The sequence below is a fragment of the Gossypium hirsutum genome, chromosome A05 (genome assembly GCF_007990345.1).
Source record: "Gossypium hirsutum isolate 1008001.06 chromosome A05, Gossypium_hirsutum_v2.1, whole genome shotgun sequence".
Classification (NCBI taxonomy): Eukaryota; Viridiplantae; Streptophyta; class Magnoliopsida; order Malvales; family Malvaceae; genus Gossypium; species Gossypium hirsutum.
In genome coordinates this window covers 17,533,972-17,548,209 of record NC_053428.1, presented here as the reverse complement: position 1 = coordinate 17,548,209, position 14,238 = coordinate 17,533,972, and the positions used below count along the sequence as shown (strand labels likewise).

General features: G+C 35.0%; 2 protein-coding genes across 7 annotated transcripts in view; one reads left to right on the top strand and one right to left on the bottom strand.

Moving 5' to 3' along the window:
* Nucleotides 1–7,977, bottom strand: part of LOC107905758 (Fanconi anemia group J protein) — a 14,953-nt gene extending 6,976 nt beyond the window's left edge. The window contains exons 1-18 of the mRNA XM_041113713.1: nucleotides 7,515–7,977; nucleotides 7,261–7,354; nucleotides 6,745–6,820; nucleotides 6,516–6,577; nucleotides 6,383–6,424; nucleotides 6,166–6,266; nucleotides 5,942–6,083; nucleotides 5,228–5,289; nucleotides 5,079–5,152; nucleotides 4,922–4,995; nucleotides 4,430–4,517; nucleotides 4,288–4,360; nucleotides 4,096–4,191; nucleotides 3,212–3,320; nucleotides 2,703–2,796; nucleotides 2,538–2,621; nucleotides 2,295–2,451; nucleotides 1,998–2,077 (exon numbers count right to left, since the gene is read on the bottom strand). Coding sequence (XP_040969647.1) covers nucleotides 1,998–2,077; nucleotides 2,295–2,451; nucleotides 2,538–2,621; nucleotides 2,703–2,796; nucleotides 3,212–3,320; nucleotides 4,096–4,191; nucleotides 4,288–4,360; nucleotides 4,430–4,517; nucleotides 4,922–4,995; nucleotides 5,079–5,152; nucleotides 5,228–5,289; nucleotides 5,942–6,083; nucleotides 6,166–6,266; nucleotides 6,383–6,424; nucleotides 6,516–6,577; nucleotides 6,745–6,820; nucleotides 7,261–7,354; nucleotides 7,515–7,914 — 1,908 coding nt within the window. The 5' untranslated portion in view covers nucleotides 7,915–7,977. The remainder of the gene's footprint in view (nucleotides 1–1,997; nucleotides 2,078–2,294; nucleotides 2,452–2,537; nucleotides 2,622–2,702; nucleotides 2,797–3,211; nucleotides 3,321–4,095; nucleotides 4,192–4,287; nucleotides 4,361–4,429; nucleotides 4,518–4,921; nucleotides 4,996–5,078; nucleotides 5,153–5,227; nucleotides 5,290–5,941; nucleotides 6,084–6,165; nucleotides 6,267–6,382; nucleotides 6,425–6,515; nucleotides 6,578–6,744; nucleotides 6,821–7,260; nucleotides 7,355–7,514) is intronic.
* A 1,134-nt stretch (nucleotides 7,978–9,111) lies between these two features.
* On the top strand, nucleotides 9,112–13,187 carry LOC107905757 (putative pentatricopeptide repeat-containing protein At5g43820). 6 transcript variants are annotated; one of them, XR_005927164.1, is made up of 4 exons: nucleotides 9,112–10,916; nucleotides 11,804–12,102; nucleotides 12,210–12,295; nucleotides 12,567–13,187. XR_005927164.1 is itself a non-coding variant. In XM_041113711.1 (2 exons), the coding sequence occupies exon 1, from the start codon at nucleotides 9,192–9,194 to the stop codon at nucleotides 10,890–10,892; it is 1,701 nt and encodes a 566-aa protein (XP_040969645.1). In that variant the 5' UTR covers nucleotides 9,112–9,191; the 3' UTR covers nucleotides 10,893–10,916; nucleotides 11,804–13,187. The 6 variants fall into 6 exon arrangements, 1 of the variants encoding a protein (XP_040969645.1); XR_005927163.1 differs by having other exon boundaries at nucleotides 12,207–12,295; XR_005927165.1 differs by having other exon boundaries at nucleotides 12,210–13,187.
* Nucleotides 13,188–14,238: the final 1,051 nt, after the last annotated feature.

The following is a 14,238-nucleotide window of genomic DNA, read 5'->3' as shown; positions in this document are numbered from 1 at the left end:
AATGGATCTCAGCTTCCAATGACTTCTAAATTCGTCATTCAATGTGGCCACCTGCATCATGAGCAAAAAACCATTATGTCCATTACCACATCCATGAAAACCATCTGAAAAAAAAACTCAAATTTTCCAAAACTATGCCCATAAAAGAAAAGGGGAGAATTGACTAGTCCATTTTCCTGACTGTTATTGAAAGAACGATTACCCAATACAGAAGGTACTAATCGTTCCTATGTTAATGAAAATACCTCAAACAGCATCAGATTTTTTAATACTATTTGGCATCCAGCACTGTTTACTGCTGAACTTTGTATGAAAGCATCTAATAGAGACTCTAAGAAGTGCAACTAGTAAAGTACATTGCATTTCTAGGCATTATTACATATTTATACAAGTTGATGCTTTGGTACAATCAAGTAGAGCTGACAAAATTCTCCAGAAAAAGAAATAGGGAATTCTCAGAAGCTAAAGATTTGTTTTACTTGCCCTGCACAACTCATCCTAGCCAAAATATGCACAAGCAAAACTAGAAAACAGTTCTAGACTTAACCCAAACCGAACTGGTTATCATAATATATACATTTAATTATCCATGAAGTAGCAACGACCAGATGCCTATGAATCTCACTAGAGGCAATGCAATAAACCATCAATGAATAATCTGTTTCATATAAAAGATTACCCTAGTCCACATCTTATCCTATCCATCTACGTTTTTGGGAAGAGCGTTGCTCTCTTCCATATCTGCTCACCCAGCAGACAAATAGTGAACTATCACAAGTCCATGGCAAAGTGGTAATTTGTGCAGGGATTAGACATTGGCCACAAAGATGTTCCCTTATAATTCATTTGATAGTACGTTGTGTGATTATCAAAAAAAAGTTAGTAAGTTGTGTGATGTTAGAATTTATATTCAGAAGCTTGTGTAATAGCTAAAACCAAATCCAAATTGATTACCTAGTAGGATGATGGCTCCATAATCATATCTATGGCGTATACAGCGCCCTGCATAGTAAAAAAGGTAGTCATTGAATAACACCATTGAACTGAAGAAAGTTCTTTTTCCTTTTTTTTCAAGGGGAGATTTAGGAAGAATATATGTAATCAACCATCTGTATATAACCAAAATATCATGCAAATACTTGGACTTAATGTATTATCAAATCACATAATAAACAGTGCAAGAAGAATGAGCAAATGAATAAACTAGAAGCTGGAAATTTACAGGACATACCAAGAGCTTGATTTAGAGCTCTGAAGGCTTGCTGGCAGTACCACTCATTTCCACTCAGAGGTTTTAGATATCTGTAAGTATATAATTTCTTCTTTAACTCGATCTGTTTATCATTTCTGCAAAGTCATAGGAGTCAGAAATCAAGAAAAAAAAATTTTGTCTGGAAACATCATCATGTGAGAAAATACATATTCGGGAAGGGAAGCCAACAGCTATCTTAGATAGTCAAGAATGACAATTAGTTAGCAATCATACTACAAAATATGCCTTGTGCTTTAAAGGCACAGACAAACAGCAGATAATCTTAAGAAAATGAACACAGGTGATCAGTGGCAGAAACACCAAGTTAGTGACTGAAATATATGAAAAGACCAAAACCTCAAGCAATCAAAAGGATAAACCACCCTAGCATTATCATCAGAAAAATCTATGCCTTCTGACACCTGCAAAGAATAGAAATCAACTTTTAATGAACTGCATAAATGCATTTCCACCATGAAAAAGTGCCAAGACATAAGACATTAAAATTGCATTCCATAATTAGTCAAATAGGACAAATGACCAAGCCTATGGAATAATATAGTGACAATTGGATTGCACTGTCCCCAACTAGACAATGAAATTAATCCCTTAAAAAAGTCTCCTGCCAGTCAGATTACCTTTCCTCGGAAACTGCAAGAAAAGCCGCCCCTCTGGGGCTAGTAACTTCTGCAGACTCAATCACATTGTCATCTGTTCTTTTTAACCTTCTCCTTTTCTGAAGAACAGGTTTCTTGACTTGAGATACTGAATTATAATAACCTTTCAGAACAGTCTCAAATTCTTCCTGATCACCCCCTCTTGGCTCTGCACAGACACCATTAGATCAGATTTCCAATCCAATAAGAGATATCTGAGAATGAACATTATGAGTTATAAACACCGAGCATATCAGGCCATTTCCAACATCCATACAAAGGGCCAGGCAAATGTGCATAGAAACAGTTTTAAATAGCAATTCCTAACAAGAAAATTAATGATTGCAACCACATTAGATCTAGGGAAGGGATAAAATATGTATTACCAACAAAAAGGGGCTTTCGTGCTTTAAGTTGAGACCATTGGCCTGTGTTATGCCAACGATCACTAAGCTTCTTCATCAGCTTGTAACTTGGGAAGAATATCAGACAGCCACCTGGAACAATCTTGAAAATTTCTTCCAAGGATTTGCCAAGTGAGTCCTGCAGAAGGAAAATTTCAGATGTACAAATGTCAAAAAATAATTATTTCTCACTCAAACAAAAAATGAAAAAAAAATCCAATATACCTGGAAAGCATATTGATCCGCTGTTTTGTAACTTGCATCCAATTGGTAATTGTCTGGGCCATGGGAGATTACAGCAGACCATACCTGTAACAGAATAGCTGATAACTCATAATTGAAATGAAGTGGAAATAAGAATCATAAACATGAGGCAAATAAAACTTATACCTGGGATTTGATATCAATAACATGAGGAGCCTCCAAACAGTTTCCAAACTGCACGCCAAGTTCAGATGAGAAGGAGTTCATTGGCGATAGTGTCCTAGATTATAGAAGTTAACAAAATTACAGGTGGAAAACACTATTTGGAAATGCAAGTGAGCCCAAAGAAACCAGTAAATGGAAAAGACAAAAGAATTTATTTGAGAACCTTCCCTAAATTGCATCACATTATCAGGCATCATAAATGGCAAGTTTCTTCAGAAAGGATAGCAGACCTATGGGATGATGTCACATATTATGTGTCAATTAGATATTACAAAGATCCTTCCAAAGAAAGATGTCTTTCCAGATAGGTAGAAGCAGTTAATGGCTTTGACTTGGCTATAAACTTGCAAAAAAATTTGGAAGACGATATTTCAAGGTTGCACAAAGCTGAACATACTTTTTTATGATGCATAGAAGGTTCATTGATGCAAGGCAAGCAACTGAAACATTCAAATAAGGACCATTCTTACCCAGAAGTTAAGATGACTGATAATGAAAGATCAGATACATCTCTGAATACAACAGACGGGTTCAAGCACCACAAACCTAATGAACATGTCCAACTGCCAGAAGCATTTTCTGCATGCAAACAATATCAGTAACCTTTCTATTTTAATCAAAGGAGCAGAAAACATATGGCAATAACAAAAACTGAGTTCTCTTGAGAAACTTTTTAACTATTATAGCACTGAAGGGAACAAATAACAATTAAAACAAACAGCAAAATTCCAAATTCATGCTTATTATTATGTAAATTCTTTGTAAGCTATGAAACTTGACTCTGACTATAAACTGTAAGATCAACATATCCCATTCACTACTATTAATATGGATGAAATTCTCCCTGAAAGTTACTCATAGCATGACAATGATACTGTTTGCCTGAAAATTAAGAATAACAATGGATAGTGTAAATTTGGATATTCTTAAACATCCAATTTGGTTTTTGCATATTAAAATCAACAAATTTAAAGCATATGCAAATATTAACCCTTGAATATCAATTATCTGAATCCAAAATACTTAAGCATATATATAACAAATTCAAATATCTAAATCTGCATCCATTTTCGCTTATTTGTAAAATGCAATAATAATAATAATAATAATAATAAACTTGACTAAATGAACTCAAATATTTAGCAAATCCAGATATCTGGTAGAGAATATTATTTAATTCGGGTTCAAATAGTGTTACTCAGACTTAATGCAAATAATAAAGGAATCGGATTTTAAAGTAGTTATGCTAATTTCAGTACAGATATTACAAAAGAGATGTAGATATCAAACCTATAGTCATCTCTAATTAAAATGACAGAATAAAAATATAGTAATAAACTCATTAAAAACTCACTCTCATCTTTTTTAAAATATCGTTGTAGAGCAAGCTGATAATCAAAAACGTGAGAACCATCTCTTGAGAAGAAATATGTCAGTGAAGAGAACAGTCCTGTAATACATTTCTTGATGTGGTTAAAACCAATATTAAGACTGCAGGGGATTTTAAGTAGCTTGCAGTATAAAAACAAGAAAATAAAATATGTACCTTCCAAGGTTATGATAGACATGCCACTTAAATGAAGTACATCTGATTCTGTATCTGAAGCAGCTCTGATTGCCTTGAATAAAATGCGGTTCATTGTCAGTATAAAACAGTAAGAATAAAGACTCAAAATGTTGTTGAGTACCTTTGTTGCACATTCTAGCAAGACAGGGAAGAATTGCTGTGAAATGTTAGCTTCTTGGAGTTGCCTTACTGCCTTGTCACCGGTCCAGCTAAAGACATGTTCATAGAAACATGTAAGGCCATAAAAACCAAATTCTAACAGGAAAAAAAATGAAAAGACACATAATAACTTTATAACTTTCTCAAACAAACTTATTTGCAGGAACTAAGGTGAAAATTGACATAGTTTCATTGATTTCTTTATTACAAAAGAAAGCATGATATCACAATTTAATTTAATGCAATTGCAGACATAATGCAATCTACAGCATGCATCCAGCTTTTAGAAGCTCAGTTAGTTTGAAGACAGTGGCATACCTTCAAGTAGATGATAACAAGAATGTGTGTGCTAAAGAAAGAATTTTCTAAGGCATTCCATTATATTCGCTGACATGACAGTCCCACAAGGAGAGATAAGGATAACCACAACAATGAAGTTTTTTACAACACTTACGAGGAGAAGTAGTGCTTAGATTCATTTGTTCCTTCTAATTTGCTCTTTGTCTGCTCAATCCAACTTATTAGGTTCTACACATCCATGACATCAAAAGCAAAAAGTTAACTAATATAACATCAGACCTCACTGTTGCATGATCAATTACTTCCCTTACCATTATCATTTCAGACAATGGTTGGTAAACGTCGGCCTTGATCATCTTGAGTTGATGAAGCTCCATCTGCAATTCTACCATAACCAATAATTGCTATAAGAACTAGAATCCTAACATGATAAGGTAAAAACAGAAGTTCGGTAACCTACTGTGCAAAGCATCTTCTTCAAGATCCACACTACCACCTTCACGAGCAATATCCTCTAAATTGCTGTAACAAAAGAAACTCTTGATATTCAACCTTCCCAAACTAAACAAATATAAAAGAAAATCAAATGTCAACCAGTCATCCCAGATGGCATGAGAAATGAGTTCTAAAGCACCTGCATTTGCCTATATGTCTAATTTAGCAAGCCACCGACTATCATTGACCTCAATTTCCAAAACTCATATAAGGATCTAAAGAGATGTTTCTTAAATCCTTTGGGCTCAACCAAATCACATCTATTCTATGTAGATCCCAAGAATGAAACACAACTTTTGAATGCATCTGAGATTGCAGACTTGGAGGAGTTTGTGTACTAGGAATAAGAGAAAAGTTAAAAACCAAGGGAAATAAAGTGAATTTGACATACTTGAGTGTTTCTACAATCGTAAAAAACCACAGAAAGGTCAAAAGGTACATAACTTCTGGGTACATCAGATGCTAAAACCAAAACCAAACAACAAACAACCCTACAATACAAAACAAAACAAAAACAATTTGGCTAACCCAACTCAGCAAAACTAAAGGGTAGAGCCAATATATACAAACAATTACACGATCTAAGTCGATACTATAGAATGTTTGGTTCTGCTAAAATTTATCAGAAAATAATCATGTGTTCATCAGGAAATCATTGTGAAACTTGGCAGTAACATACTGAGCTTCATCAAGAACTATAATGGCTCCTTTGATATCTACATCCATTGCCCCTCGAATAACAGGATTGATAATGTAGCTATACGGGCAAAAAATCAGTTGTGCATCATCTGCCATTGAACGTGCAGCATAGTATGCACATCCTAGAAATTGAAGAAAAAACCTGTGTCAGATTCAGAAGAGCAACGTAGTGGTAGAAATACATTTGAACGGGAAAAGAATAACCTTTAACAATTTGTCCAATTTTGACAATATCTTCAATATCATGGGCCTCATGACAGCCTCCTTTCTGAACTGAGGGATGACATTTGACCTTATGCATATTTCTGCATGAAATGAGTAATTTCTGTTGGTTATACTCTTATTTCGAAATTGACAGTGAAATTGTGGACAACCAAAACTAAGACACCATAAATGGATACCAGACAGAGGACCAACTCACTTAAATTCAGAGCATCCTTCCTCTTGACTCAACAGAAGCTTGCTGTCAAATTCCAGTAGTAGGCTTAGTATGAAAAAAGTAACGGAAATCATACTAGGTAAGAATAAAGAATTCTAAGGTCCAGATATTGCACCATTCTTCATCAATATTCTCCTTGGAGACATGAGGATTTGTGCAATAATGTTTCCTTGAAGCCTGAGAAATTTTCAAAAAAATCAAATTTTGACCAATTTTCCGTATCTGAATTTGTTAAACATAAGAAAAATTATGTAACAGAACGCAATTGATGAAAGCTTTTCCACACACACAAAATGGAAGAAGAAGAAGAAGAAGAAAGTCAAAAAGAGAAAAGTATAAAATACCAATATTGCCATGGGCACTCGATAAGAAGTTTTCCTGTATTCACGAATCACTTGAGAAATTTGTGAATGAGTCCTCCTGACATTGATAGGAAACCACAGTGCTTAATAACAGATCCACACCTTCAATTATACAAGTCCTTGCAGCTTTTTTACAAAGATTAATGAAATCAGAATATTAGCTCAGTTATCATGAATATTTTAAAGGCATAAACCAGCAATGATCCCAAGCACGATACCAACTCCGCAAGAACCATTCTCTATCACAAAAAAAAAATTAGTATCCTTTTCACTCGACACAAACCATAAACCTTTGTTCCTGTCATAGCTTTGATAATAGGCTCTAAATCAGATTATTTCAGAACCAAATTCAAATTTGAGTGATAGTTGGTTGTCAAAAGGAATGGAGAGAAGGATAATTTAAATAGAATATGACCTTAAAATGAAGCCTGCTTCAGACAAACCAAAGGTAATAAAAAAAAAACCAAAACGCTAAATTGATTTTATAATTACACTTACGAAGCATAATATATGGTAGGAGCCAACATTTTCTTCTTATTCTTGCTATTCGCTTCATTCTGAGGTGGCTCTGAAATGCTTGATGAAGGAATGCCTAAGACAATAATCAAGGATAATCACGCATGCACCCTTGAATATAGATGAACGTACTTATTCTAGCAAGTTCCAATTTGAAGCAAAGCAATGCCGGAAATCGAGATCCTGAACTATCAAATAGAATGCCAAGGAAATCTGAGAAAGCATTGCAAACTTACTTGAAGTTGAAGGTTGTGTTTCGGGAATAAAACCACCGCCATGACCGAGAGGATCAGTGACGGCCTCTGGATCCGGGATGGATTGAGACAGATTGCCTTTGATGTTATTGATCTTATAGTTTTTCTGCCAAGCAAGAGTGGAGCAAAGAAGCGACAGTGATTTACCGGTACCAGTGGGCGATTCAATCAAGGCATGAAAATGGCCGTCTTTCTGAGCTCGATCTAGGGTTGATATGACTCTGTACATGAAGGAAAGCTGCGTCCCATACGGCTTGTATGGGAATTCCACCGGAATCCCTGCAATATGGTGAACATTTTTGGGATTCTTGGGATTGATGAAGTAAGGGTTAGGAGTTTTGCTGGGTTTAGCTCCATTTCCAGTTCCGAGAGCTGCAGACATTGTTTTGATCGGGTTCCGAAAAAGAGAAGTGCATGCGGACGCTTGACTTGAGTTATAGAGAGCTTAAGACTGTGGAATGGAAATATAAGCGGGAGAAGTGAAGTTTTGGCGGGAGTTTTGAGCGTATTGCTTCAGTTACAAGAATGCCAAAAAAGGAAAACTAAAATCAAAATATAAAAAACAAGTAAAAGCCCATCTAATTGGGCTTGGTGGAAATAATCCATTGGCGGTGTTGTAGTTCAAATATGAAGCTGATCCTAGTCGGTTTGCTGGATTGTGTCGTTACAAGTGTTTGGGCCAGGGTCTGAATAAATATATCATAAGTTTTTTTATTTTAAAAGTCAAGCAATATATAATTATTTTACTTGATTTAATAATATTGAAATCAATATTTTCTATTTATTTTTCCCTTATCTTCTTTTTATTTTGCCTAAAGTAGTGAATTAATTATTAGTATTTCTTTTCATCAAATTACGAAAAGTTACAAAATGATCATTTAGCTATTAGAAGGGTTACAAAATTGTCACCCTAACAATTCAATTTTATCTTTTTTTTGTCACCAATCAACAAATAGTGGTAACTTTTAAACTGACATGATAACAATTTTAAATCCCAACATTTATATATGATATCAATTTAGTATTAGTTCTAAAAATTTTAACCTTCAACCTTAAAATCCAACAAACCTCAAAACACACATAAAAAAAAAAGAAAAAAGATTATTCGTTTTTAGACTCCATTGATTCTTAGATGTCGTAGCATTTCTTTCAAATTTTAGGTTAAAATTCGTAAATTTTAATATAAATTTTGAGAAATCTAATCAAATTGTGTGATAAAGGATGATAACCTCGATACCTATAATCAAAGAAGATGACGAGGAATGGTGATTCCAACAACTATGTGATATGGAGGAGGAAACCATAAAAGGTTTTTTTTTTTTTTTTGAGAAGATGATGAAATCAAAAAATAAAGAAAGAAGAAATAAATGTCATGTCATAAAAAGTTGTTTTTATGCCCCGTTATTAAGGTGTCAAAGATTTAGCACTACAGCAATTAAAAAAATTAAAATTAAAAATTTCAATAATTAAATTGCAAATCTTAATAGTTAGATGATTAAAATAAAAAAAAACTGAAAGTTGGATAACGAATTAGGAAATTTACCGATAAAATTCACCTATACAATAATACAAAACTCAGTCTCGACTCTCGAGTGTAACAAAAGAAAGATAAATGCTCAGCATTTCTAGATCAAACCAGTAACCGAGAAGTGCTTTTCAATGGCGTTTCATTTCCGGCGACTCCCTGGATGGTATTTGAGTTTTAGCAGTGGCAGGTATCGTTTGCCCCACTTTAGTTCGTCCCTTTCTGTATTCCGATTTTCAACTATTAATGGTATTCCCGATTCCTCAATAAATGATCCGTCATTTCATCAAACACACAACCGGTGTAACGTCGACGAGCGTCGCGTTCTTACTGAACTCTCCGACTTGTTTCAGCTTTCTCATATCAACACGACGATTCCACTATATCCATATAAGGAGAGTTATCCGGTGAAACAAATAGAAAGTAGAGACGTTGATGAATTTTTATTGCCCGAAGAGAAATTGCGAGGGATTTTTCTGCAAAAGTTGAGGGGTAGAACTGCAATAGAAAATGGTCTGTCAAATGTTAGGGTGGAATTAAGCATCGATCTTATTGCCAAGGTCGTAGATAGAGGGAATTTGGGCGGTGAAGCTATGGTTTTGTTTTTCAATTGGGCAATCAAGCAGCCAGGGATACCAAGAGATGCTCACAGTTACTACATAATCATTAGAGCTTTAGGTAGAAGAAAATTTTTCGAGTTCATGATTCAAATCCTGCATGATATGGTGAAAGATGGCTTAAAACCTAATTTGGAGACAGTTTCAGCTGTAATGGACAGTTTCATTAGGGCCCGGCGTGTACATAAAGCTTTGGAAATGTTTGAGAACTTAGAAGAGTTTGGATTGACGCCTGATACTGAGTCTTTGAATGTGCTTTTACTGTGTTTGTGCCGTAGAACTCATGTAGGTGCTGCAAATTCGTTGTTCAATGCAGTGGGTGGGAAGATAAAGTTTAATTGTGTGACATACAATATCATGGTAAGTGGGTGGTCGAAATTAGGTAGAGTTAGCGAAATGGAGAGGACAGTGAAAGCAATGATAGTAGATGGATTTACTCCAGATTGTTCAACTTTCAGTTTCCTCATTGAGGGCTTAGGAAGAGCAGGGCAGATTGATGACACCGTTGAGATTTTTGATCATATGAAGGAGAAAGGCTGCATTCCAGACACTAGAGTTTACAATGCAATGATTTCTAATTTTATTTCTACACAGAATTTTGATGAATGTAAGAAATATTACAAGGCTTTGCTGGAAAGTAACTTTGACCCTGATTTGGATACTTACACGAAACTGATATCTGCTTTTCTCAAATCTCAAAAAGCGGCTGATGCTCTTGAAATTTTTGAAGAGATGTTAGTTCAGGGGATTGTCCCCCCTATTGGGTCTTTAACCTCTTTCATTGAACCTTTATGCAGTTATGGTCCACCTCACGCCGCTATGATGATCTATAAGAAAGCAAGAAAATTTGGCTGCCAAATATCACTCAATGCCTATAAGTTATTGCTCAAGCGGCTATCTAGATTTGGTAAAAGTGGAATGCTGTTAAATTTATGGGATGAGATGCAAGAAAGTGGTCATACTTCTGATATGGAAGTTTATGAGTATGTCATTAATGGTCTTTGCAACATAGGGCACCTTGAAAATGCTGTACATGTTATGGAGGAGGCTTTGCGCAAGGGGTTTTGCCCAAGCAAGATTATATGTAGCAAATTAAATAACAAACTACTTACTGCAAATGATGTTGATAAGGCTTACAAGCTATTTTTGAAGATTAAAGATGCTCGCCGCAATGAAAATGCTCAGAGATATTGGCGTTCTAATGGCTGGCATTTTTAAGTCGCACATTTATACGTAATTCAGGCAACTATACTTTGCCTTTGTCTATTTTATTAAACTAGCTTGTATTACTGATGTAATTATTTTACTGGTATTCCTAGAGTCTGTATCTAAGGTTTCTTGCCTAGTATGAAGACACTGCATTCTCATTGAAAGGTGTAAACATTGGCTTTTCTTTTACCTTCCATCTCTAGTTTACTTCTCTTTTGTTGCATTTCCGCTCTCAATTACTCCCTCAACTCGATAATGTTCATGTCTATATAGTAAGAATAATTGCTATTGGTAACATTATCTGCTGATTCTTGCTGATTTATATAGTATGATGTCTTTGTAAATTTATGGTTTCATATCTCGAATCATTGGCATTATAAAATATTCAGTACCCTGAATTTGGTGAACTGGAAACTGTCATTTCATGAAGTGCTGGATGAGTTTATGAAGTGTTGTTAGAATACTCACTTCTCTGTCAGCTTGTAATGTTTCATTTTATTCATTTAATTTTGAAGGATTGTTCAATGTTCACAGTGGGAGAGTTGTTTGCTGCTTAGTTCTTATGGACAAGATGTTGAAACCTGTTCTGATCCAGCATGTCACCCCATTCATGTATTAGTGTAGCAGGGCAGTGTCTTTATTGATTGCATATGTTTTGGAAAAGCGTTATAGCTGTACTGGTTCTTGTATTTCTTAAATAGAGCATGATGGGCTAGTTGAACCATAATATTATGCGTTTATGTGTCTGGGAATTGAGGAGCTTCTAGTAGAACAATGTTGACAATCAATTGTGAAGGGAGATTTAGATTATGCCAAAAAGAAAAAGAATGGGAAATGGGTAACTTAAGCTCTCTAAGTAGGTAGGGATTATGAATTCATGACCTTATCTAGGCTGTATGGCATTTCATTTGAAATTTCAGGATTTGGCAATGAGTTCTCTGTCAAAGTGAAAAATGTGTCAGTCTCTCAGAGAGGAAAAGTGTCTCCAGATGGTAGCTCGACCTCTGATTCCTCTTCCTATTTGGATGAAAAAATGGTTAATCTCTTCACTGCTGCTGGACATCTCATTAAGAGTGAGTCTGCCTATACACAGTGAAGATGAATCTGCCAGAAGTCCTCGTGACAATCCTACTGAAAGAAACTCACTAGAAAGTCAATCTCAACAATTTTCTGATGACCATTGTGGAAAGAATACTGAAGCAGATGCAGAAACAAATCAGTATTGAAATAGAAAATTGTTTTCTAGTCAACTTTTATTTTTATCATCTGACTCCTTTTTTTTCTCATTTGTTCTTGCTTATTTTCTTCATTTTTTCTGGACAGAAGTTTTGGTCAATCAGCTTGGGGGACTGTTGATAATGACGATGCAGACTGTGTGTGGGGATTAGGCGTTTAATCCTGTTAATGCCAATGTGGGCCTGAACTTCTTGAAGCATTTTTCCCCTGTTTTCAGCATCTTGATAATTTATGTTATGTAGATTTGTCATTTGTGTAGATTGCCAACACATTTGACATGTACCTTATCTGGTGATACAGAAAAATGTATAATTTAGATTAGATAGACTTGTCATTTGTGTAGAGCTAAGAGCTCTCAGTCTGAAGGCTGGTTATGATCCATTTTATTCTGATGGTATGAATTGCAGATTGAAATATTTACTCATGATTTTTAATCCCACATGGCAGGGTGTGGACTCTGACAAGCACAATGAAGTTGTTGGTTCAAGTGATTTTGGTGTACGCCCAACAAGAACAGAATCCCCAAGCGCAGAAAGCTTTTATGATGAGAAGTGTCCATTCACATTTCAAGACTCTGTTCCCACCACTCCACTCACCGAGTTTGGAAACTCCCCTTCAAGTGATCAGTTATAAAGTTCCTCTAGGTTTGTTTCTATCAGCATGGGCGATAGCGGATTTTCACAGCAACCTGAGATACTAGGTTTGTAACTCCATAAGTAGTACCAGAGAGTTTGGCCCTGGATTTTCTTTTGATGACGCGATCCATTTGGCTCCAGTGGTTCATTTAAAGTCCCATCAGATCATCACAGCCCAAAGAAAGGTTCTTCTGATAATTGGAGTGCTTTCTAACTAGTAATCTAATGAAAAATTGAGACTGGAAGAAAAGAACAAAATTTCTCTTCGATTTTCCATTTCTAGTGGTTTCTAAGTTTTTGGTTAGGTTTGCTGTTTGGCTACCTTTCTCCATATGCTGTATATTCTGCTTGCAACATGGAGTTGGTGCTTGTCTGGATATTTATTATAGAAAAATAATGAATGAATCAAGGCAGATATTTATTATAGGTTAAACTAAACAACTAGTCACTGAACCATGGTTAAATTTTTGTTTTAATTACATAATTAAAAAAAGTTGCAATTTGGTCGTTGAATTATTTAAAAGTTGTTATTTAAGTCATTGAGTTATTAAAATCGATATTATATATATTTTTTGTTTACTCTATTTGTATTAATCAAAAATTCTCTTTTGCATGTTACAAATTTATGAAGCAAAATAAAAACAACTTGTCTTTGATCTTCAAGATTGATTATTTAATATATGTTCTATTTGTTGATGGGTATTAATCTACTTTACTAATTATCAAATGTCGCTTAAAACTTATTGATAGAACTTTAGAAAAAAACACTTGACAATTAATGATTTAAATGAAATTTTTTGAATAATTCAATGATTAAATTATAATATTTTTCAATTAAGTAACCAAAATAAAATCTGCAAAAAGGGAAAAATACTTGATCGATTTATGAACAGTCATGAAGACACTACAAGGAAGACTACAATTGACCGTACCTCTTCCAAGTCTGAATAAAAGCTAGAAGCCAGTGGTGTTAATTGTCATTCTACAAATCCCATAAATTCAGAGGCCGAAATACACGAGCAAAATCCCCCAACTAGCAATAAGTAATTAAAATTTTCTGATTCAATGCGTCGCAAAGAGATTCCTTATAGATGTCGCATCGTCATTGTCTTCGTCATGCAAGCAGCAGCAGCTAATTCATGAACCATGGGATTCCAGTTCATCTCCATATCACACACAATGAAGAAATCTAACACCCAACCGAACATTAAGTTCCTACCAGCAACAAAAGCAGGGGTTCTTTTCGCATTTCATTTTTCACTTCTTTTCCTAATAAACTTGTAAGATTTTGTATTCAGTAAAAATGAAGGTTCAGTTTCATCAAAAGCATTTCTGTACCGACGTCTGAATGAAAGCCTGTGAGGATTTTCGCAAACATCTGACAACCCGCTAACTCTGATTTGGGAAACCGCCTATCATGTCGATACTAATGGATTTTAACGTGTGCTTTTCGTTCCCCTTTGTAATAATTTGTTGTCGCATCG

What these genes read in the sequence shown, in the direction of transcription:
- LOC107905757 (XM_041113711.1), top strand. Translation starts at nt 9,192, where the DNA reads ATGGCGTTTCATTTCCGGCGACTCCCTGGATGGTATTTGAGTTTTAGC.